This window comes from Columba livia, chromosome 8 (genome assembly GCF_036013475.1).
Source record: "Columba livia isolate bColLiv1 breed racing homer chromosome 8, bColLiv1.pat.W.v2, whole genome shotgun sequence".
NCBI lineage: Eukaryota > Metazoa > Chordata > Aves > Columbiformes > Columbidae > Columba > Columba livia.
This window is the reverse complement of record NC_088609.1, coordinates 14,262,072-14,284,306: the sequence shown is the minus strand read 5'-3', so window position 1 is coordinate 14,284,306 and position 22,235 is coordinate 14,262,072. Positions and strand designations below refer to the sequence as shown.

At 42.8% G+C, this 22,235-nt stretch overlaps 1 protein-coding gene across 6 annotated transcripts in view; it reads right to left on the bottom strand.

Annotated features, from left to right (window-relative positions):
* GLIS1 (GLIS family zinc finger 1) overlaps window positions 1–11,959 on the bottom strand; it is a 196,814-nt gene extending 184,855 nt beyond the window's left edge. The window contains exons 1-2 of one of the 6 annotated variants that reach the window (XM_065072105.1): window positions 11,802–11,959; window positions 10,836–11,225 (exon numbers count right to left, since the gene is read on the bottom strand). In XM_065072105.1, the coding sequence (XP_064928177.1) occupies window positions 10,836–11,187 (352 nt within the window). In that variant the 5' untranslated portion in view covers window positions 11,188–11,225; window positions 11,802–11,959. Of the gene's footprint in view, window positions 1–10,835; window positions 11,226–11,420; window positions 11,777–11,801 lie in introns of those variants that run through there. The other 5 variants (XM_065072106.1, XM_065072104.1, XM_065072103.1 and 2 more) reach the window with 5 other exon arrangements.
* Between the last annotated feature and the right edge of the window lie 10,276 nt (window positions 11,960–22,235).

Below are 22,235 nucleotides of genomic sequence, written 5' to 3'. Positions count from 1 at the left end.
AAACATCTACCCCACACATAAACATCTTTCTCACTGGCAATGTTTACCGTCCTTAATTTTTAAGTCTCCCAACAACTTCTCCAGCAGCTAATAAAAACTTTGTTGTTGGCATTAACACTAAGCCCAAGCAGGTCAGTCCCATTTTGAGAAACTTAACCTGGGTACCACTGACATAGCAAACCTCTGCAAAACACCAGTGTCTTAACATAAATTGGCCAAATAAACTGTACTTGTAGCCAATGCCATCATGCATTCAGGCTCAAAACACTATTGATAATTAATCATTCCAATGGTTTGCTCTGACTTTCTAGATTCTGGTTCCCTTTACATTGTCTTTCTGTGACTAATCGTGCAAAATATACAGACTTGTCAAAGTATTTGTGGAAGTGGTAAACTTATAACCAAATAGGCATAAAAGCAAATTTTGACAAAGCAATCCAAGTATTCATGCCAGTAATCTCTGCCTAACAGCTTCTGACGGGATGCAGTAAAAGAATGGGGATCTCATATGAATAATGTTTCCAATAAAAGCTAGCTAAATCACTCTGACAGATTTTGAGTATTTACACATTCAACAGACCAAAAGCTATTTACACCAGTTGCCATACTTCCACATATTTAGCCCACAATTCAAATAAGTTGCAGCCCTTTATACATATTTAAAAATAAGCCAACAGCAAAGTTGCACAAAGTAAAAGGCAGAGGCCAGGAGGCTAACCGAGTAGAAAGAATAAGTTATTAAGACTGAAGGGCACGGAAAGAGCAAGTGGGCTCTAGGGGTAAACATCCCCTTAAATTTCCCGCATACCCATTCAAATCAGAGAAATGCTGAAATGCATGGGGAACTTTGTTTTGAAAAGAGAACCATTCACACACATAGGCTGTAGCTTATCCACATGAAAATATGACAAGTCAGCAAACCTTATCGAATAGCTCAGAAACTCCACGAAAAAGAATATAAGCCAATTTGTGGTAAGTTGGCAAGAGGAAAAAAATACACAAAACAGTTCAGATTAAAAATGTGAGACATCTTTTTCTTTTGCCAAGTGAAATGAGTCCATACTTACACAACAAACTTACATACATTAGCCCTCCAGGGCCCAAGTCTGTCTCCTTTTTATTCACTCTTGGTTTAAAAATGGCATCACTTCAGATTTGCACTAGAGCTAGGAATAATGGAATCAGGCCAGCTCAGTTTCAGTTGAACATAAACCAGCTTTGATGACTTCAAGGAAATTGAACATTACAACAATCAGATATCCAGAAAGAAGGAATGTAGTGCTGCTTTTTCTTCTTCAAGTCCTGGGAGACAGTCTCAGCTGCATGCAAAATCTGTTCTGCCAGAGCAACGAGGATCTCAGGAACTTCGGAGTAGCTACCTGCACTTCAATCCCAGAGGGCACACAATCCATATGGTGATTTCTGCCTCAAGAACAACAGCCATCAGCTGAAAGGCAAGGGCAACCCTGAAGTTGCTTCCTCCAGCACACCAGGGTGAAAATATTTTCTTCCCAACATTAGCTATTTCCAACACAGCTCCTTTAATGCAGCCTCCTTTCCCTCACCTCAGCATGTCAAGCACTAAAATAAAGGTATTTGTTCCTCAGCAACAATTCTGCAATTGGCAGCCTAAAGCAGATGCCAAGCAGAAAGAAGCCCAACCAAAATGTTCCACTAAAAACCTTGCTCCCCCAAAGGTAACAAATATGTATTTTGCATTTTTTTTTCCACCAACACTTGAAGAGACTTACCAACAAAGGCAAGCACCACGTACTTCATGTAGCAAAGGGAGAAATCCGGTCCACTGGCACACTGTATAGAGGGGTATGGCCATGCTCAAGCAAGTGCCACCCCAGACTGATAGAGCTACACATCACAGTGTAGCATCCTACACCACCACCACATCAGATCTCAAACACAGCACAGCCACATCACCCAAACACTGCACCTGAACTAACCAACTCTGTTCCTCAGAACAGAAAATTAAGCAGGCCCTGGTGGTGTGCCGAAACAACTGCTGTTTCTTTCACCACACCATACTCCGTTACACTCTTGCAATAGAAATATCATAAACAGCACACATACTTGCCCCAAAATGATACAAGTGGTACAGCCTAGAACAGAGTTCAAGCACCCTAACTCTTTTCATCTGAAACATTTATATATTGGGTCATGTCAACTGCTATCACAACCCTTCACCATTTTTGCCTGTTTCATGTACAATGGCAGATAACACCAGCTTTAGACCTATGCAGGGTCTTGAACACGAATAAAAATTAAAGGTGGACATGCTGTGCTGACCGTGGCATCTGAGCTAATGGGCTGCTTCTGCTTGCACACTTTTCTCTCTGGGAGAGAGTTTAACACTTGGACCTTCTCTTCTGTGCCTCAAAAGAGCATGGATGGGATTTTAAGAAACATTCAGTACTGGCCTCTTCCTGAAGTCAAAGCTACAACTCCCTGCAATTTCAGCAGGAGCAGCAGGGCAGAGCAAAAGTTATGAAACCTCATGTTAAATGCTTTCTGGGATTAAAAAAAACAAAAAAAGACCAAAAAAACACAACTCAGAAATAAAACAGAAATATCGTCTTTTATCTGTTCTCACTTTGACTCTCTTCTCTGTCCAGCACAGATGGGGGCTGGGAGGTGGGCAGGAACAATATATAAGGAACAATAAGTGAAAGCTGTTTTGGCATAAAATGAGTCCTTCTGAATGCCAAATGCTGGCTCCTTGAGCACCCTTCCTTTACTATTTGGTCTTCTCTCTCGAGTATCTGCCACTGCAGAGATGTTCCATCAAAGAGCACAACATACAGTCATCCTAAGTGACTGATCATTTGCCCACAGTGAAGGATTCAGGCTAAATCAAAGCCAGCTGCTTCAGAGGGAGGCAGACATCTAAAAAGAAGCTAAACAAAATAATAATAAAACAATGCATTCTAGAACCTACATACATGGGAAATCTACTCTTGTATTTCAAACAAATAACTCTAAGGTATTTAAGTCTCATGCCCAGAAAACAATTTTGTAACTTTTTTAAAGTCATCCTCTTGACTTCTTGTTCTGCCCTAATAACTCTGAAATGTGCTACTCATCTCTCCCAGTTAAATATCCTGTTTCACAAGCCCACTCCTAGATATCTGAAACTGCACAGCATTTCTGTCTAGCTTTAGGCATCTAGCATTCCAAAGAATTAATATTTAAACTTATTATAAAGGAATGGGAGTTGCATAAAGCATGTAGTATTTAGCAAAACATTCACATTAATAAACTGTTTTGTTGCTTGTTTGAAGCACATTCATAATTCTTTAATCTAAAAACAAAAAACAAAACAAACGAGAAAAAGCTCCAAAACTGACACATGTATCTATCTTTCTTTTAATATAACCAAGACTTAGATAGGTTTATAGAGTGGAAGCTATCAAATTTCAATTTTTTACAGTACACTTAAAATTATATTATCTTTCTTTGCCTAGGGGAATGTTGACTTCAGTATTTAAGTGACTTAACCACAGCAAATTGTGAAAAAGCAGTGAATCACAGAACTTACTTTAAATAATCCTAGACCCTCTACCTCTTCCTGGGAAGTGCCTCAACTTAACATTTTTATACATATTATTGCTCTTGTATCTCTTGATTATAGGTAAATTAATAAATTCTAATCAGTTACAAGATATCACTAATTGGGGCTTTCTTCTCTTATATTAGCCTTTGATTTACACCTTGGATATGTTCTCCCAAGGCAGCATGTGTAATTTATTTACAGCATTGGAAGGCAGGCAAAATACATCATCTACTGTTATACAACTTTCTAGTAGGTATTAAAATACCAGGCCCCTGGAGACACACTTCATATAGTTCAGCGAGTTCCAAAACAAACCAAACCGCCAACCCCTTAAGCACTTAAAACAACAATGCAGATCTGTATTAAAAAGTTAGTTTTACAGTATTTCATGATGTCGCCTTAGTGTCATTTTCCCCTCTAGCTAAATATGCATAAAACCACATAAGAATGCATTTGCTTTCCCCTCATTCTAAAACAATTGACAACTTGATAGCTCTCATAAAGCCCTTTTCTTATCACACACTTAAATGCCAGAATTAGATGTAGTTTAAGATGTTTTGCATTCATTTAACTGTTCAAATACATTTGATCGGGCAGATTCAATAACAGTGCTCCTTACCAATCCACCATGCAAAATAATCACATATACGTTCAGACATAATGACAGAAAAGTCAGACATAATTAGAGATATAACTCAAGCACTTTACGATGATTAGACTGGTTTCAAACTATTGCAGCTCTGGCAATGTCTTATCTGTTTTTCAAGTAGTTCCCTTTGTACAAATAATCATCAACAATCATTTAATATATGCAATCTAATGACTGTAATAAAATCTAAAAAAAAAAAAAAAAAAAAGGTCCTTGTTCCAGGTTACTAGTGAAGCACGGATTCTGAGAACAGAAAGTTCCAGGTTCCAACTGAGATTTCACGTGCCAGAAATGTAGTAGGAGGGGAAGGAAAAGGGGGAATTCTTTGCCTCTGTTCTTCAAAGCCTGCACAGAAAGGTAGCACTGCAGCAGTCTGAACTGATACCCATCTGAATGAAAGAACCAGCCCTCGCTTTTTTTACATGCCCCATTTAAATGTCATAAAATGGCATGAGTGGTTTTAACTGGTCGTTCTGTCTATGCCATTGTAACGCTCCCTGCTCTTGGGAGAAGGTAACAGCTGTGTCATATTCAGAAACACATACTTTTGCTATTGTTTGCACATTTGTAGGGCAAGATTATGCCGTGCCACAGTTAGTGAGCACTGGCGTTGCTTTGGAACCCTATATTCTTTGAGTTACATCAGTGTGCTGGGAAACAACATTTGATGGCTGAGAAAAAAGAAGCAAACAAAAACAACAGTCTATTAAAAGCAGTTTCATGCACTATAAAATGATTACTAGATTGCATTCCTTGTTCAAGCTTGTTGACATATAATGACAGAAACCTGCAGTACAGAATGGAGTGGTTTCCATCTCTATTCCCTCCCCAATCACAATGCCATCGACATATTCAACAATTCTTTAAAAAAAAAAAAAAAAAAAAAAAAAAATCACTAAACAGCAGAGGTTCACATTTCTAGAATAATGATAATCATGGTACTGAACATGGAAATTATATCCAAAGTACTACAACTTTCCCTTCCTAGTCCATACATTATTCTTCTTCCCAGCTTAGAGATGGATTTAATACAAGCTTGTTATTTGTCCTACAAGCTTTCCACTGTACACACGATAAAGAACTTTGTAATAGTAGGATTGAAATACTGACCCAGCTAAATTTAGTGGCAAGACTCCTGCTGATATTAATAATTTAGAGTAAAATTTTGTCCCTCCTATTCAACATACTGAGCATCTTTGCTCACTGAAAGCAAAGAAAAAAAAAAACACAACACAGCTTTGTTGCAATAAAGAAGTACTATCTCCAAGAAGACACTCACAAGTTGTAGTTTTACTTAATAGAATCTTAAAGCACTTCCAGAATATTATTTCAAATCTACTAAAAATCCTCAGCGTACACTTCGACAGCTCATGTGTGTAGAGAGTTGAACTCTAACATACAAATAATCATTTAGAGATAGCTGACTACATAATTTAGAAAATTCTAAGTCCAAAGTATTTGTAGTTGATGAGACAACTGACAGGAGCACAGTAATACACATACTTAAGCACTTGCAAGATTTATATTTTAAACTTTTTCTTAACGTAAAATAAGAAAGGGAAAGATACTTCCCTTCTCATTCCATTTAGCAGAGTATATAACAATCTTCATTTTCATTCCATGTGTTAATGTAACATTTTAAAGCCAGAACAAGTAATTTCTTATTTTTCACTTCTTTGCCCTCAAGTAAATCTTAGTAACTTAAAAAAATCTCTTCCATAAATCAAACTTATTTCCTGTAATATGACATTACTTGTTATTCCATATATTTCTACACAATATAAAGACAGATACAATATTTATTCTCTTAATTTGTTCCAACAGCTGAATGTTTTTCCTGAAGTAGAATAGGGGGGGTTTGCTTTCATTTTACAAGTACCAAATGCCTTTATATGACAGGTTGATTGTTAGATCTTCTGGGTTGTATTTACTAAATATTCTCTATCACTGATCCCTAAATAACAAATATTTTAATTATTAGATACACTTAAACCTCTTTTAAATTAAAACCATGAAAGGTTCATCTTCAATTCAGTGACTTCGATTTTACAACATGAATTGTTAGAAGAACTTCCTTCAGCAGCAAGTAACTGAAAGTTATTTACTTATTCAAGACAAGTGAGCATTTTAGCCAGTCTAAGGGAGGAGGGGACAGTCACAATTTATCCCAAATTACTTTATGCACACATTTTTCAATCTGCAGTTTCTTCTCCTTTCTCCCCTTACAAAAAAACAATCCAAAAAAAAGTGGTTTTGTGGGATCATGAAATAAAAAGGGGTTCTGTTACTGCAAGTTTGTTTCCAATAAAGCTTTAAATTCCTTTTTTGTAGTGGAGAGTTCCAATGCATAATAGAGCAAGCAAGAGAAACGTCGTGAAAATTAAAAAAAACAAAACAAAACAAAACCCACTACAGGTCTATATAAAATTGAGTTTAGAGATCATCATACCAGTGAGCCCATTCCCTGTCTCCTTATCAACCCATATAATATTTATCAGTTCTAGTCAGTCCCATTTGCTCCAGTGGGATAATCCAGGTGAATACAGACAAGGTATATGAAAGGAAATGGCAGAATCAGGTCCAAGACCAGTCAATACACCTAATAAGTCATATAGCCAAAACATATGCTTTTGCTTAAGATCCCAACAGTCTAAGCTGTTTCTTATGCAAAGACTGTCCTGCTAACTGAGGGAATAGTCACAAGGGGTTGACATGGCAAGATTCAATTCTCCTTCTCAACAGCAGAAAATTAAAACATTTCAATACATTAGTCATATGTTTGCTGAAAGGAGATACAGCTAAAAAACAAAACAAAACAAAAAAACCCACAAACAACAATAAAAGAAACCCAATCAACATTTTCCGTGTCTGAATAAAAAATACTCTCAACAAAGAAACATCCAGCCACTGCAACCAGAACAGCTAATTGTTTTGCCCACTGCAAGTTAATATCTGAAGTGGTTACTGCAAAAGTCTGTGCCATTTGGATGATTTCCCAGTGGCACAACTAACAGGATAAATCTTGTCATTTCTACTGAGTCATGAATCAGGTACACCAAACAAAACTGGAAAAGAATGAAAAGGATAAGTGTTTCCCGATAACAACCATAATCAATGTAATTAAAAAACAACTCAGATATCTCACATCTTTATAGATTTCTTTTTTGCCACCACTACAGCTTTCTTTCACAAAAGTTTCTTTCCAGGTGACAACAATTATTTTGCCCTGTGTTACTTTCATAATAGTAATACTGTAGCATGAAATACAACAAAACAGAACCAAACCCACAGAATCCCTGGAAAACATTGTAAACTGGACATCATACCTTAGGGTACAGTTAATTCTATGCCAAGCAGACTACAAATGCCTTTAGGAAGCACCGTCTGGGTGCAAATACTCTGCCTTCTGACACCCAGAAAAATCAATGATCAAGAAAAGCGTGGTGTGTATCACAGCCAATCATACCAGAAGGGGGAGGCTGGGTGAAAACTGGGTGTTTATTTTAAACAGCTCCCAAACAGAACAAAACATGAAGCACAGTTCCAAAATACTGATATTTTTAGTGAACAAACAACGGCTCCATCCTGGAAAGTTTAGACACAAGTGATCTGATTCCCAGAAGTAATCCTCACCACCACCGCTCAAGTTTTTGTTTGGCTGTTCATGTAATAAGACTTACTCAGGGACAGAAGCATTTTGCAGGATCATAACTTAAGTACTGTGAAGCAGTAGAATAACACCACACAGACATTATAGCAGCAGGATGCTTTTTTCCCATTGTGATTACTTCAAAGCTGCCCTTTTTATTAGGAGGGTAGTGTATCATTTTGATTTCTTCTTGTTTGAAAAAAAAAAAAAAAAAGTTAAAAAAGTAAAGGCATGTTTAGGAAAAAAAAAAAAAGTCTTTTTACATGCAACTATAAAAATTGATTTTGCTCTTGTTAAAGAGGGTCTTTTACCCTCCCTACATGCAGCTTTCAACTGTGGATAAACCAAAACCAGGAGGCACATTTTGTAATCTAACCCAGATTGCAGAGGGAATTAACTGGATACATGGTACTCTGGGACTGGAGAGCAGGAGACACACAGCATGATGATCTGAAATCAAGCTGTCACCAGTTTCCTTCTCAAAACCTTTTACTGGGTAAATATTAATATTTCCCTCATTCACACTTTCTAGATGTATCTTATTATATCATTTGTACATACAGCCATCCTTAGCCCTTATCTTCTTGAGAGAACCAGGGTTGTTGGAAGATAGTTTACACCACTCCTTGAAAGATCAGCAGTTCTCCCATCTGCAGCATAACTCCCTTTGGATACACAGAGCTCCGATTTTACTATTAGATCCCAGTGAGCAATTGAGTGCCTTCTGTTATTTCTGTGAAACTGACGCAGAAGGATAGGGTGCTGAGCAGGCACTGGCAGCTCGCAGTATTTGGTGGGAGAACTCCCAAATGCTCAAGCGGACACTAAGGCACTTGATGACACCAGAAGAAGCATCACAGCCCACATACTTGAAATCCAGCTCTAGCCCAAAATTTTTCTTTCCCTAACTTCTCCTAAAAATACCTTCACAAGGTTAAAAAATAAATAATTTTTTAAAAAAACCCTGTTCCCCAAAAAACCCGGTACTGCTGTCTGTGGAAAAATCCAACATTATCTATCAAATCACCACACTCAGTAAATGAACCCTATCCTGACCATGGATACCTCCCTACTAACTCCCATGACTCAAGTCACCCACATGCTGAAGCAACCACAAGGTAACAGCCTGGACAGAAAATGCATTAAACAAAAAACAGGAACAAAACTTAAAACGTGGGGGTTTTTTTCCCCAGTGGTGAAAAGGGGAAATTTATCAATCAGGAAAGATAAATTAGCATCCTCTCCCAGTGCCCATCTACACCTACTATAAGAAGTCCCAAGTGAATGGAATTCACACTTCTTCTTTCCTTCCCTACATTCTTGACCTTTGCAGCATCCACTAGAGAAATAACCATGACAAGAGGGGTAAGTAGCTCAAAGTAAAGGAAAAGGAAGAAAAAAAAAAAAAAAAAAAAGGAAAGCACTTTGACAGTCTGCTTGAGTAGGGCAACTCATGAGATGTTTTAAGCTGGTACGAACCCTTGTTGTCCCATGAGTGAGGCTGATACCACTTGACTCAGGTTCATACCAGCTTAAACATCTCACGAGTCACTTCTACAAGCAGTAGCCATAGCGGCAGAGCAGTACTAGAGCTCGTAGCTGTCCCTTCATACTTTGTGAACCCTCCTTCTCCCTCCTCCAAACCTGATTCTGCGTAACAGACCTTCATTTCATTCTTGCCAAACATTAACAACCTTCTCTTTTTTTTTTTTCTAAATCAGGAGAGGAGAACTGCAGCATTAACAAACAGAAAAATAAAAAAGGTAATTTATAACCTGTTGCTCCACTCTTGTCTGCATTCACTAGTGATGAACAAATACATCCTACCGTTTGCAGGACAGACCTAGCACAGATTGAGGTGTTCATTAACATAACTTCATGGCAATGTAAGGTGCCATCACCCTAGGTAACAAGCTCACAAAAGAAAATGTTAGTAGTCCAAGGGCACACAGTCTACTTTTATTTTTCAGAAGAACGGACAGAAAGAGATGCACTGAAAAATCCTAGTGGGAACTGTCTTACACCAACAAGAAAACAGCACGTACATCTCTAAAACAGAGGGCAGGAGAGGACCGAGAAAAACAGGATTAACTTTTTAACTTCACAAAAAAAACATTGCTTTCATATTAACAACCTCAGGTGCACATGTGTCTCTGTAAGTTGCTTTGGACTGTAAAAGAACGTTTGAACTCCCTCTGCATTCACCCAGTGATACCTCAGAGGGATTATTTCAAAACTAAATTTTGATTAACAAATACCAGCTTAGTTAACAAGTTCTGGCTCAAAAGAGTAACTAACAGATTTTAGTGGGCAATTCCTAACCTAACTTCAATGCCACGTCCTAACGATGGATTGATGAAAATTGGGCATTTGTTAAGTAGCAGAATTTGACCTTACGCCATGCCTTTCAGGCACCAGGAATCCTGACTCTGAGGATTCACTGCCTGAATCCAGCGTTTGTAGCACCTCCTTGAAATACAAACTATAAATCCAAGCAACCGTAGTGAAACTGCTGAATAAGAACCCGGCACTTCTTGTCAGTCTGGAATACTCACAAACAAACACCCCACACACAGGCTGAGGCGCAGGACAGACTAACCCTGTGTCCAGCACCATCCTCAAAGCCACCACCACTGAGAAGCGACCAAACCGAGCAGCAGTCACTCAGGACAACTAAAGAAGATGCTGGTCACACGATTTCTTAAAGAATATTGAAAAAATTTCTACTGCCCCATGGCAAAAAAACAGTCGAGTTTATCCTGCACCTCATAGGTGCACAGAAATCAAAAGAAAAGAAAAAAGTTTTAAAGCCTGCAGTTAATTAAACAAGTTAGAAAATATTCTTAAGACCAAAAGAAGGGGGCAAAAAAGCCCCAAACAAACATAAAAGGAACTTGATACACATTTTTGTTTGTTTGTGGATATACTTTTTTTGTGGTGGTAGTGTTCAGTTCATGCATTTTTAAACTCACCCTTCACGCTTTGATGTTTCTGCTGCTGGAAATATTCTTTGGAGCCTCTAGCGCATCGCAGCTCCTGCGCCCTGGGCAAAATCGGGATCCTCTCGAATATGCTGGGTCTTTTGGGGACGAAATCTAGCAGAGGCGCTGACATTTCAGGGGGGCTCTGCTGAGGCTCCGTGGGGTCGCTGCTGTTGCTGACAGTCACTTTAAAGGACATCTGAGGATTCAAAAGAGCTTTACCAGCGCTGGGACGAGTCACCCACGGCACTTCCTTCACAGGCGCTCCCTGGCATTTATCGGTCACCTCGCAGCGAGCCGAACCGGCGTTGGCTCTCTGACCCCCCACGGGCTCACAGTGCATGTCCGCGTCCGGCGGTTGCCAGGGCCCTCGCCGCTCTCCTGCACCGAGGGGCACACGGGGTGTCAGCGCCCGTGGCCGCCTCAGCCCGGTCGCCTCCTCAGCCCGGCCGCCCCCTCAGCCCCGCGCGCGCCGCCAACGGCCGTTAACGGCTGCCCGCGAGGAGCCCCACGCACCCGGAGCCCCGCTCGCGCTCGCACGCACCCCGGGGAAGAAACGGGGCGGGGGGATCAGACCTCGGCGGCGTCCCGCCTGGAAAGCACGGGGAGGCTGGCGCCGCGCCTCGGCTTTCCTCCCTCTCCAGGCAACACCGACAGGCTTTTCGTAACCGCTGCGGGGAAGGCGAGACCGGCCGGCAGGGGAGGGGAGGGGAGCCCGGCACACGGCACGGCCGGGGTTGCGTTCGAGGCCGGTGCCTTTCAGCTGAGGCATCCAAACAGCGGACACCCAGGCAACAGCGGACGCGGCGGCAGCGCGCGCAGCGCCGCGGGGCGTGTTTGCCGACGCCGGGCGTTCACGTCGGGCTCACCGCGGCCCCTGGGTCACCGGCCCCGGCCGTGCGGGAGGGACGGCAGCGCCTCGGCGGGGCGGTGACAGCCGCGCCCCCCTGCTCCTACCTGGGAGGGGCCGCCCGGGAAGACGCGCTGCCCGCCGGCTCCCGCCGCCGCCGGGCCGGGCTCATGGGCTCAGCCCCGCTCCCCCGCCGCACAGCCGGCTGCCTGAGTGAAGGCGGCCCGGGCCATTACCCTGGCGCGGCGGCGGGGCCAGCCCTTCGCTCGGGCCGGTCGGGGCGGGCAGGGGGAGGGCTGTGCCGCCGGGGCCGCCCCTCGGGGCTTTAACAGCGGCGCGGCGGGCAGCGGGGTCCGGCCCCCCTTCCCACAGCCTCGCCGCGCTGGAGAAGAGCAGGAAACCGGGAGCTCCGCGCTCACCGCGGGCATCGCCCTGAGCTCGTCTGAGCGCCCGCACCTTGCCAGCAGCCATCCTGCCAACAGCCTGGGCCCAGGAAGGAGGAGATGTGTTAGAACCAGGTAAAACCTGGCCAAGACATCTCAGTGACACAGCTTCAGACACATTCAGTGCTCCTCTTTATACAGTGGCCTCGCATCATTCTCTTCCTCTCCTGCAGGTGCCTGGAGCTGGCCCACTCTGGTGGTGACATTAAACTAGCTCAGTGCAAGCAGCACAGAACAGTGACATTTGCACTGGCTCCCCCTGGGCCAGTGCAGGTCTGGAAGCAATCTAGCTGGGTTTAGTAGCTTGGGCCTGGTTCCAGGCAAACACAGGCTGAGCTACGATGTGCAGCTTTGCACCAGCGAGATTTACCAGCCCACTCTTTGCCAGCTCGGAGATGTCTGCACCCTGCTGCACCACCTGCTGCTGTCAGCACAGGTGCAGCATGGCAGGTCTGTGACTACACCAGGACAGTTCAAAGATAGGAGTGACTCAGAGTCACCTCTGATTTACATGGGTGTAAATCAGGCAGACATCTGGTTGAAAATCATGCCTGTTCACAGCAAACCTAAAGGAGAGGCTTGGGAAATTAAAAATGAGGAGGAGGGACAGCTACCAAACTGGTGTCTTGCTACATGCCTCCCAAGGAGCATCCCACAGCTAGATTACTGAGATCTTGCAGCACAGATGCTGCACAAAGTGCCTTGCTCGGTTTTATCCATCTCGTTAATAACATAAAGGAATGGTCAAGACAGGAGCATGTGACTTTTTCTTGGCAAATGCTATGAATGTTGTGGATTTGGTGGGAGGGAGGTGACTCTCCATAAAAGACATGAGATCTTGAGATGATACAAGCAGCTCTGGGAGCAGCAGTACTAATGAAGTCCCATTTGCAGTGCCTCTTCTCCTTCCTGCCTAGCATGGATGCCCCGAAGTCTACCAAAGAAGAAGTCTGCAAGCCTTTCCCTTCAACAAGGGCAGTAATAGGGTCTTTTTCTTGTGTAAGACCATATCTTAAATTGTTAGAAGTTAATAGCTCTCTGTCAAATTTGGTAAAATCTGGTTAAATGTCCTCAGAATATGCTAGTGGAAGCAAGATGCTATGAAAAGGAAGAAATCCTCACCTTACCTCCGCAGGAAACAAACCTAATTATCAACACTTAATTTAACTGGTGATATCCTGGGGAATTTATAAAAAGAAAAGTAAAAATTCTCAGCGTAAGTTCTCCCTCTGCACGGCTGATTTCTGCAGCTCCACATCACCTCTCGGCGCTCCGTGAACCCACCTCCGTGCCCCGCTCCCATTGGCCTGCAGGACCCTCGGAACCAAACAGCTCCTTCTCTTCCATTTGGAATTGCTAAGGGCACCTGGCTGTGCCACCAGAAACAGCAATTACTTAAGACACAAATACACTGTGGTAACAATCTAAACCCCCGTGATGTGAAGAGGCAGTAAAATTTATTGAGGAAATAATATCCCAGAGCATAGCATAACCAGGGTAATCCCTCTGCTTCCAGCACAACTAGTGTTTAGGTGGATGCTGAACACAGCCTCAGCTTGTTCAAATTGTTACACCTATATTGATGCACACTGTCTAAATAACTAAACTAGAGGGGGTTTCCTAGAAAACAAGTAGTTCTGGCTGTATTGTATATCTTCCTGGGGGGATTTTCTTTCATGGTTATGGATCTTCCCACAGCAAGCCGAGAAAAGGACAGACTTCAACACTTGGCTGCTCTCACCTCATTAACCAACACCGTTGTGAATTCTCTACCTCAGGCCATGCGTGTCCTGCTCTGAACCGCTGTTTTAATTCCATTTCTTTTCCTCACCATCACCGTTATCCAAAATATTCAGCAAAATACCGGCAGGTGCCGCCAGTCACTTAGCAATAGCCCAGGGCTGGGCTGCTCCGTGCTCTGCAGCAGGAGGGGGCACGAAGCCTCCTCAGCGCTCTGGGCACCCTCAGAGTAGATTTAAAAAAAAAAAAAAAAGAAAAAGAAAAAAAATATATAAAAAATAATAATAATAATATTTTTTAAAAGCCTTTTTACACATGGTTGGCCAATAAGGTTTTGGACTGAAGCACATTCCAGCTCCAAGCATCAACAGCGTGTAGGGTTAAGGCTCTTCACAGTGTGATAAATGTCTGTGGCAGATGATCTCTCATGGACTGCATACTTCAAGCTGCAGTTACCCACATTCCTTCCAGCCCAGTAGGAAATGAGGCTACATGGACTCAAACCTTCTCTCACAACAGTATTTCCCCAGTTTCCAGTGAGGCATTCGGCAGCTGCCCTGTCTTTGCTGGGACTATCCAGCTAGGGATGCCCATCCCTGGGCCTCAGAAAGGGAAGCAGGTGGTGGATAGACATCCTCCTCCAGACCCAGCTGTGCCCAAGAGAGACTTAATGTCTAGAGCTCTTTCAAAGCAACGACTTGGCTCCTCTGGCAAGTCCACAGACATGGGAGGAACAAGTGCTGGGAGGAACAAGTGCTCCTTGAATCATTATACTAATGAAAGAGTTAAGTAGTTCCCTTTCTCTCCCTGCTGAATCAGAAGACGCTTCATATGTTTTGGTTCTGGAACAAAGGCCAAGGAAGTGCAAGCGTAGCTGCTAAGACTGTTTTATGCCCTGGGTCACCATGACTTCGCTGTATGCACAAGCTGTACAGCAAATACTGATTCACCCAATGTTGTCACTACATCCATGAGTTAGATGGGTGTCTCCCCTCCTTGTGTCCTTGCATAAACCAGTCATTGGCCTCTTCCCCCATGACAGCGATACAGGGAGGGAGGAGATTTCTCCACATTAGCCTTCTTAGTTGCCAAGTGCTGTGGTTATGGGTCATAGCATGACCCACAGCTAGCCCAGTTGCCTCTTCCCTCTGTTAATGAAGTTGCCATCATGCATCACCAAATCAGACCTTCCAGTTAAGGCAGACAGTCTGTCTTCAGTCCCTGAAGATAGTCCCTGGGGGTGCTTCATTTCAAGTCAGATATGAAACATGAGGTTGCAATATGGGATAAAAAATGTCCAGAGGAATCCAACTGCTTGCCTGAATATCCTCTCCCTAAGTCAAGATAGGACACCGGTGATAAGTAACCAGAAACTTGCCCATCTGCCCATTCACTTCTAGTTGGTGAGCAAAGAAAGAGAAAACAGACAGCAGCCTAAGGCTAGCTCAGGCTAGGGTGAGATTGTACCTCACAGCAACTAAGAAAAAGCCAGGACATAGACAATTGCTGGACCAATGGCACTAGTTGTGCCGATTGGTGTCCTTGTAGCCAGGTGGCACTGAAACACCAACAACTTCCCTGCCCTTGTGGTTGTGGGCATTGGTGGTGGTAGGACAAGGCTGTGACACCAACACCAGCTCCCAGACCATGTTAGCCACAGAAACTAGGCAGTCCTGCACCACCCCTGCACAGTTTAGTGTAAATACACCCTGAGCACACACAAGGCTGTATCACACCAGGCCCAACTCAAAGCTTACTCAGAGCAGTGAGGAGAAAAACAAAGTTTAAACATGTTTGATACTTGAGCTTTTTCCTCGCTGATAGCAGCCAAGATCAGGTCATTGCCACAACAGTGGTTTTCTCAGGGTCTACAGGTGGCTTTGGAGACTTGCAGCCTCTTTGCTCCAGACAGCATGAGCCCCTGTGGTCACAGCTGCACAAGCAGAGGCACAGCTGTCCCAGCTGGAGATGATGCTGCCTGAGAGCTGAACACATGACGACAATGAGAGATCATCTGTAAAACGTGAAGGAAAGAGGAGCGGTAAAAGAACATTATGTGAAGGGGACCCCAGTTTATCATAATCAGTCTTCCAAGTGTGCTCTTTACCTTTGTCAGGAGCAGATGGTTGTAACTGGCCTCAGCACTATGGCTGATCACAAACCAGATCTTTGAGAAACTTGTAGATGCTGAAAACTCCAGTTCCCCAAGCAGTTCTTCTGTGGGAGGAGAGGAAAAAAGCAGGAGAGATACAGGTAACATGAGCTGCGCAGAGCAAACAAGCAGAGTTGAAGTATTAATCTCTAGCTCACGTACTGAAATCCCTGCTTCTACTCCAGGAGGCAACAAAACTGAATTTCAAAAGGACACAATTGAAATTGTGAGGCCTTTGTGTAACTGCTGCAGTACAGACAGAGGTGGGAGGTGTTACCATAAGCATTCTGTTAATATAGGGCAAAACAAGCTCTCTGTTGGGAGAAATAACAAACTTTGTTATAAATAACCTGGTTGTAAATGAGCTGTCAATTCACACACAGCAGTTTATTTACAAAGACATGCCAAGTCCAGACTTGTTTTTGTTTTAATTTACTGCACCACAGATAGTAAAAGAGAAACAACCAAACAAAAACTGAGCCAAAAGGATTGTCTCTGTAAGCATGCCTGTTTCTTAGAGATTGCCCATATCCCTTTAAGGCAGCACAAAACCCTTCTTTATAGTGGTTTTAAAGTGACCTCCTAAATGAAGACAGCGGGGTCAAACTGACCACACATTATCTAGCGATGTACTCAGCTATTGCCTCATAACTTACAGATTTGTTTATAGCTCTTGTAGTTAGAAAAAAAGAAATTCCTGAGATCACTGTGACTCATCTTTTAGAAACAAAGCTCTCTTCAATAGCTAGCATATTTTGGGAAAAATCATAATCTTGAATCCACCTTTGTCTTACAGAGACTGCAAGAAATTACCAGCATCTCCAAAAGCCACTGCAACACTACATATCCCTCCTTCCTGCCTCCCCAGTTCCTGGCAGATCATTCTAGAGGACTTTGAGGAAACAAACCCGTAAAGAAGGGTTTGACCAGCCTCCATTGAGGACATGGTTGTTCACAGCTGGAGTTAGCTTCCTCAAACATTCATCTCTAGTGTTTCTCTGCATAAATCTATAAATAGATTCATCTCTCACTCCATGCCTACACAACACAGGTAGTAAAATAAACTTAAGTCATAAACAAACAAACAAAAAAAACAGGACAGCACAAATTAGGAACGTTCAGCTTGTAAAATCCAGTCCTCAGCATTGAGACATGCCAGGACTAGAATTACTGGTAAAACCTCAGTTCATGCCTGCTATAAATGAGTTATAGTACTGGCTTTGTAACATGGCCCCACAGTCGTTTTGCCTGGGGACCAAAATATTCAATGCATTGAAGATAGGGATTGTGGAATGAGCAGCCAGTTCTCTTCTCTTCTCTTCTCTTCTCTTCTCTTCTCTTCTCTTCTCTTCTCTTCTCTTCTCTTCTCTTCTCTTCTCTTCTTCTCTCTTCATTGGCAGTGTCTGGATCGCACATTGGCTATATTTACTGCACACCAGCCAAGCCCTGTGCAGAACAGAGAATTATTAATTTTCTCCAGGGCATTTCTTTGGTGTCCATCACTGCAGCAGCCTACTGATTTGCAAACAAGTATTTACTTGTCATCATTGGAGGTGAAGGAGGATGAGGTTAGACTAAATCCCATTTTCCAACAGAGGCCCAGAAGCCAAAAATCTTCAGTTTGAGTGCTAAGCTTGTGACAAAGACTGACTGTTTCCCCCACCCCTCGCTTTAGGTTATTTAGCATTTCCCATCATTGTATATGGTACAGCACATTTCCAGTTCCATGAGTTGAATTCAACCCTTGGTGTCCCCAACGGAGCATGTGGAAACTGGGAGTTTTGCAAAGAGTGGCCACCCTGAAGAGCTGAAGTGCTGCAGAGGATCTCTGTGACAAAGGCAAGGACAAACCATTTCTCCCTGAAGTGTTCAGCTTGCACTAACAATGAGGCTGGGCTTTGTCTTCCAACAACACTCTTCCTGGTAGCTGATAAATCCTTCCCCAGGCCCTGCGCTCAACCCAGAACTTTGTACCACCGAAGGTCCAGAGCCTGGCACTTCCCCAAACCTGCTTTGAGCAGTGATCTCTGCTGGTAAACAGACAGGGAACCCAGCGGTTTACAAAACTGGTGCTCCATCTACCTGCTCCTTCAAGCTTGACCTGAAGGTATTCACCCAACCGGTCTCTTGATCTGAAACATCCTAACATTACTAAGCCCACAACTGGGACTTGCTAAGTGAGAGCGGAGAATGATGCTTACATGTCACCTGTATCAGTCTTGACTCACAGGCAGCTATATAATCCCCCTCCCAATTCCCTCAAAATTCACTCTAGGGCTCTCGCTGTACCTTTTCAGACAAGATGCAGTTAAATACAACAGCCTCCTCAGCATTGTTGTTTTAGTAGTCAGATTTAAAAGTTGAGTTATTCAAGAAGCAAAAGGCAAAGTCTGTATTTTTTTTTATGTGCTTTGGGCAGGGGAGGCAGAAGAGCTCACTATTTGCTCAGCACTTTGTTCCTTTGATGATTGCATGAGCACGTACACATGCTTCTTAGGCCACAGATTTCTCTGAAATTCCTCCTACTTCAGGAACTGACGCTTTAAAGGGATTAAGAAAAAAAAAAAAATAAAGAGAAACTCCTATGCCATCACCACCTATTAGAAGAATCATCTGGCATATCCAGCAGGCCACCCAGCAAACTACTCCCCCCTGAATTTGTGTTTTGATCTCACAACAGGCTCCAGAGACACCATGTTCATTTATCTCCTGACTGACAAGCTCTACTGTAGTACCAACATTTTTGCAAGGGCAGAAAGGTGAGATCCTCTGTAGTTTATTTTTTGTCTTCTGAAATCAAGAGTACAGGGGAGGTTTTGCTCTCTCAGGCTGTTTTCTCAGACACAAGAAAGCTGTACAGTTTGTTTGTACCACAGGTTTGTCCAATGATGATAGGTCACATGCAGATCTCTACTATGAGTCTGCAGCGAGGGGAAGTAATATTCTGGAGCAAGAACATCCCCTTATAACACAAGATCTTGGCAAACCAGACTCCAAATATGTCCCCAGCCCCCAAATGCATTTGATCCACATAGTAAATATGTTAACACAGTACCAGTGATGGGAAATATGGTGTGTGAGTAGTATGGAGGGTCCTTAACTTGCAGCATCTGTGATGATTCCACCCAGATCTTCATCTTCTTATTGCATCTTTGAGGCAGGGTGGTGACGGGAGGGGTGGGGGCACGGCTGCCTCCAGCAGTGAAGCCTCACAGCTATCAAATACCTGCCTGAACATGCAAAGCCCCGCAAGCTGCCACCATCCATCCCTGTGGAAAGGGGACAGCACTGTACATGGCGAGAAGCACCTCCACAGCTGAGGGTGCTCCTAGGGCTACCTCATAGGGATTCACACACACCACAACCCCCCGCCTCTCCCCTCCCAAGGCAGATCCTGCTCATGGCCAGTTCCAGCAGCTGGAAGGGGGTCAGGTGAGCACACAGCCCACAGACTGCATGACTTGCCTGGAAGTGAACAGGAAACAGCAAATTCATCAGGAAGGGACCAATGTTTCCATAGCTGCAGGCAGGCAGATCCACAGGGGTGCTCACCTTGTCCTCGGAGCCACACGTGTGTCTCAGGAGGTGGGAAGATGGCTGCTTAGGGCCTTAAGACACCGAGCACAGCACATACAATACAGCCTCTGTTCAAAGCAAGCAGCAACAGAATCGAAACCACTTCATTTCAAGGGTGCATTCAGGCCCTGAGCTGTAGTTGGCATCGGGACAATTCTCCAAAGAGGCAAAGTGCTTCTGTTGCGTGAGCAAGTCCTGCCCAGCTCCCTCACACACAGCAGCATACAATCGTTTCAAGGACTAGGGCCACTGCATTTGTCGACCTACAGTCTGAATTTCCAAATTTGTATTGCAGAACAGGCTTTTTTCCAGATTTATAAGGAGCTGTTTAAGAGCTAAAGCCTCTATTTTATTACTCCATTGTAACAGGAAAACATATCTGAACAATCAACTACGTACTCTCTCCACAGCTGCCAGGAAAATAATTTCAGATACTCTTGTCTACAGCTAACCTGGAGGGAGAGGCAGGTAGTTCACGAGTTTACCAGAACAGCCATCAAACCAAATGCTATCGGTTTCACTTGTGCATTTGTTATGCAATCCAGCAAGACACAGCTCAGCTTTGAGATTATTAAACAAATGAGAAATATTATCAGGCTTGAGGGATCCAATTGAACTGCAGTTACATAGAAACCAACTGTAAAAAGGCTTTATTTTTTTCCTTACTACCCAGAATGCAGGAAAGAAAGAGAAAGACTCTTCCCATACCTCACAGAAGTTTCACAGACTGATTATTTTTATGTTAAGCCAGAACTATATAAAAGGATTTGAAACACCAGCACAGTTTGACAGAGGAATATAATTATTTCCAAAGCCAAAACTAGTATAAGATATTATCACTGTTTGAGCTGTGTGAGCCAGTTACTGCATCTCCAGAAGGAACCCAATGTACACTTTATATTCTTGTACACTTATATTCATAAGTGTGAGATACTGTTAAAGATGCGTTTTTAAGTAAAGGTTTAAAAAAGAATTAGAGCTTTTAAAGAAATCACAAAGCAATCAGCTTTTGAAAGGTCTTCAGTCATACACTGAGAATGCTGTGAATCACAGGCACATTAGCAGATGTCGTGTGCAAATCTCCACTGCAACACAAGGACAGACCTCAAGCACTTTGGCATCAAAAAGAAGTCACATTTATGCCTGCTGCTGACAGCCATAGCACTATGATAACTTACAGCTTATAGTTGTGGAAGCATTGCAGAAAATACCAGTGCAATAAATATATATTCTGCACGTGTTGAAATGCATGAAAAAATTATTTGAAACTTCAGCTGAAGCATTTGCGCCAACCGTTACACCCAAGGTACCAGCTAAAGGACCATTTTAACTCCAGGTGCACATTGCAATACCAGAAAACAAGCAAATTAAGTTACTTAGTAAGGCAGACAGGCATAGGGCTTTGACATAATGGTCAAACCTGTGGTAGAAGTTAAGCCAGGGAAACTTAAAAGACTTTGTGCTTAACCTTTAAATATAATGAAAGGCATTTGCTGTAAGCCACCTCAATGCAAAAGGAACAACAGAGTTCTAATTTCTGCTATCACATCTAACATTTGCAATGCCCGCGTTACAAGGAAACTACATGTCTTTTGTCCTGAGGAAAGCAATGGGCAGGTCTCCTTGTAGGTTTGGGAGTTGCTTTTACCCAAACCTTACAGGCCCCCTAAGAATTATTACTACACAACCATCCACCATCAGCTGATCAATTCGTCACACCAACATAGCTGACACCATGACCATCCTCAGATCTTAGGTCTCCTAGCAAAAAAAACCCAACCAAAATCCCATAGGACTAACAGCACTGAAGAGAAAGGAAAGAAAATTCTCTACATTTTGTAACCCCTTAACATACTAAATTCATTTGCGAGGAAGTTACAGTAAGGTACTGCAGCTACATCTAAGCTCTTCAAACATGTTTTCTAGTGTAGACATCACAATAATTGGATTTAGTTTAAAAATTCAGTAGTTAATTTTTAAACAATTTGGAAAGGTTCACTTCCAGATAAAAAGCTTAAAAAAAAAAGCTTTTAAAAAGTCATGTTTTTCACCAGAAGCTACACATAATGTATATTATTTTAAAAGAGCTGGATATACTGCAAACATCCTTCCTATCCCCCTTAACAGAAAGCTGTTGACATAAACTTTAATTCATAATACCATAACCTGGAGTTTTATCAAATGCAGTAGTGTTTCCTGTATGCTTCAGCGTAGATCAGAACTTAGTTTCCTAGGTCACCTTAAAGATAAAACCCAAGCTGCTGGGCTTTTCAAGCAGTATTTGTGCCTTAACAATGCCTTTCTGCACACCCATTTCACTCTGAAGGAACATCTCCATCATACAGAAGAATAGCATGTTTTATTCCTGGGCACATCTGTTTCCTACTCTTAAAGCACTCACTTCATCTGCACTAAAAGTGTTATCAATTAAATTTATGAAACACTGAGGCACACTAAGTATCTACAGAAATCTCTACTCGGCCCTTTAACAGAAAAGGGTAGGAAAGGAATACAGAGTAAAAAACAGTGACGGATCTGAGTGGCAAAATGATAATCTCAAATAGCACAGTCTTATGGAAAATAAGAACTGACACTTTCTCATTTGTAAATGATATTAAAAGAATGCAAGA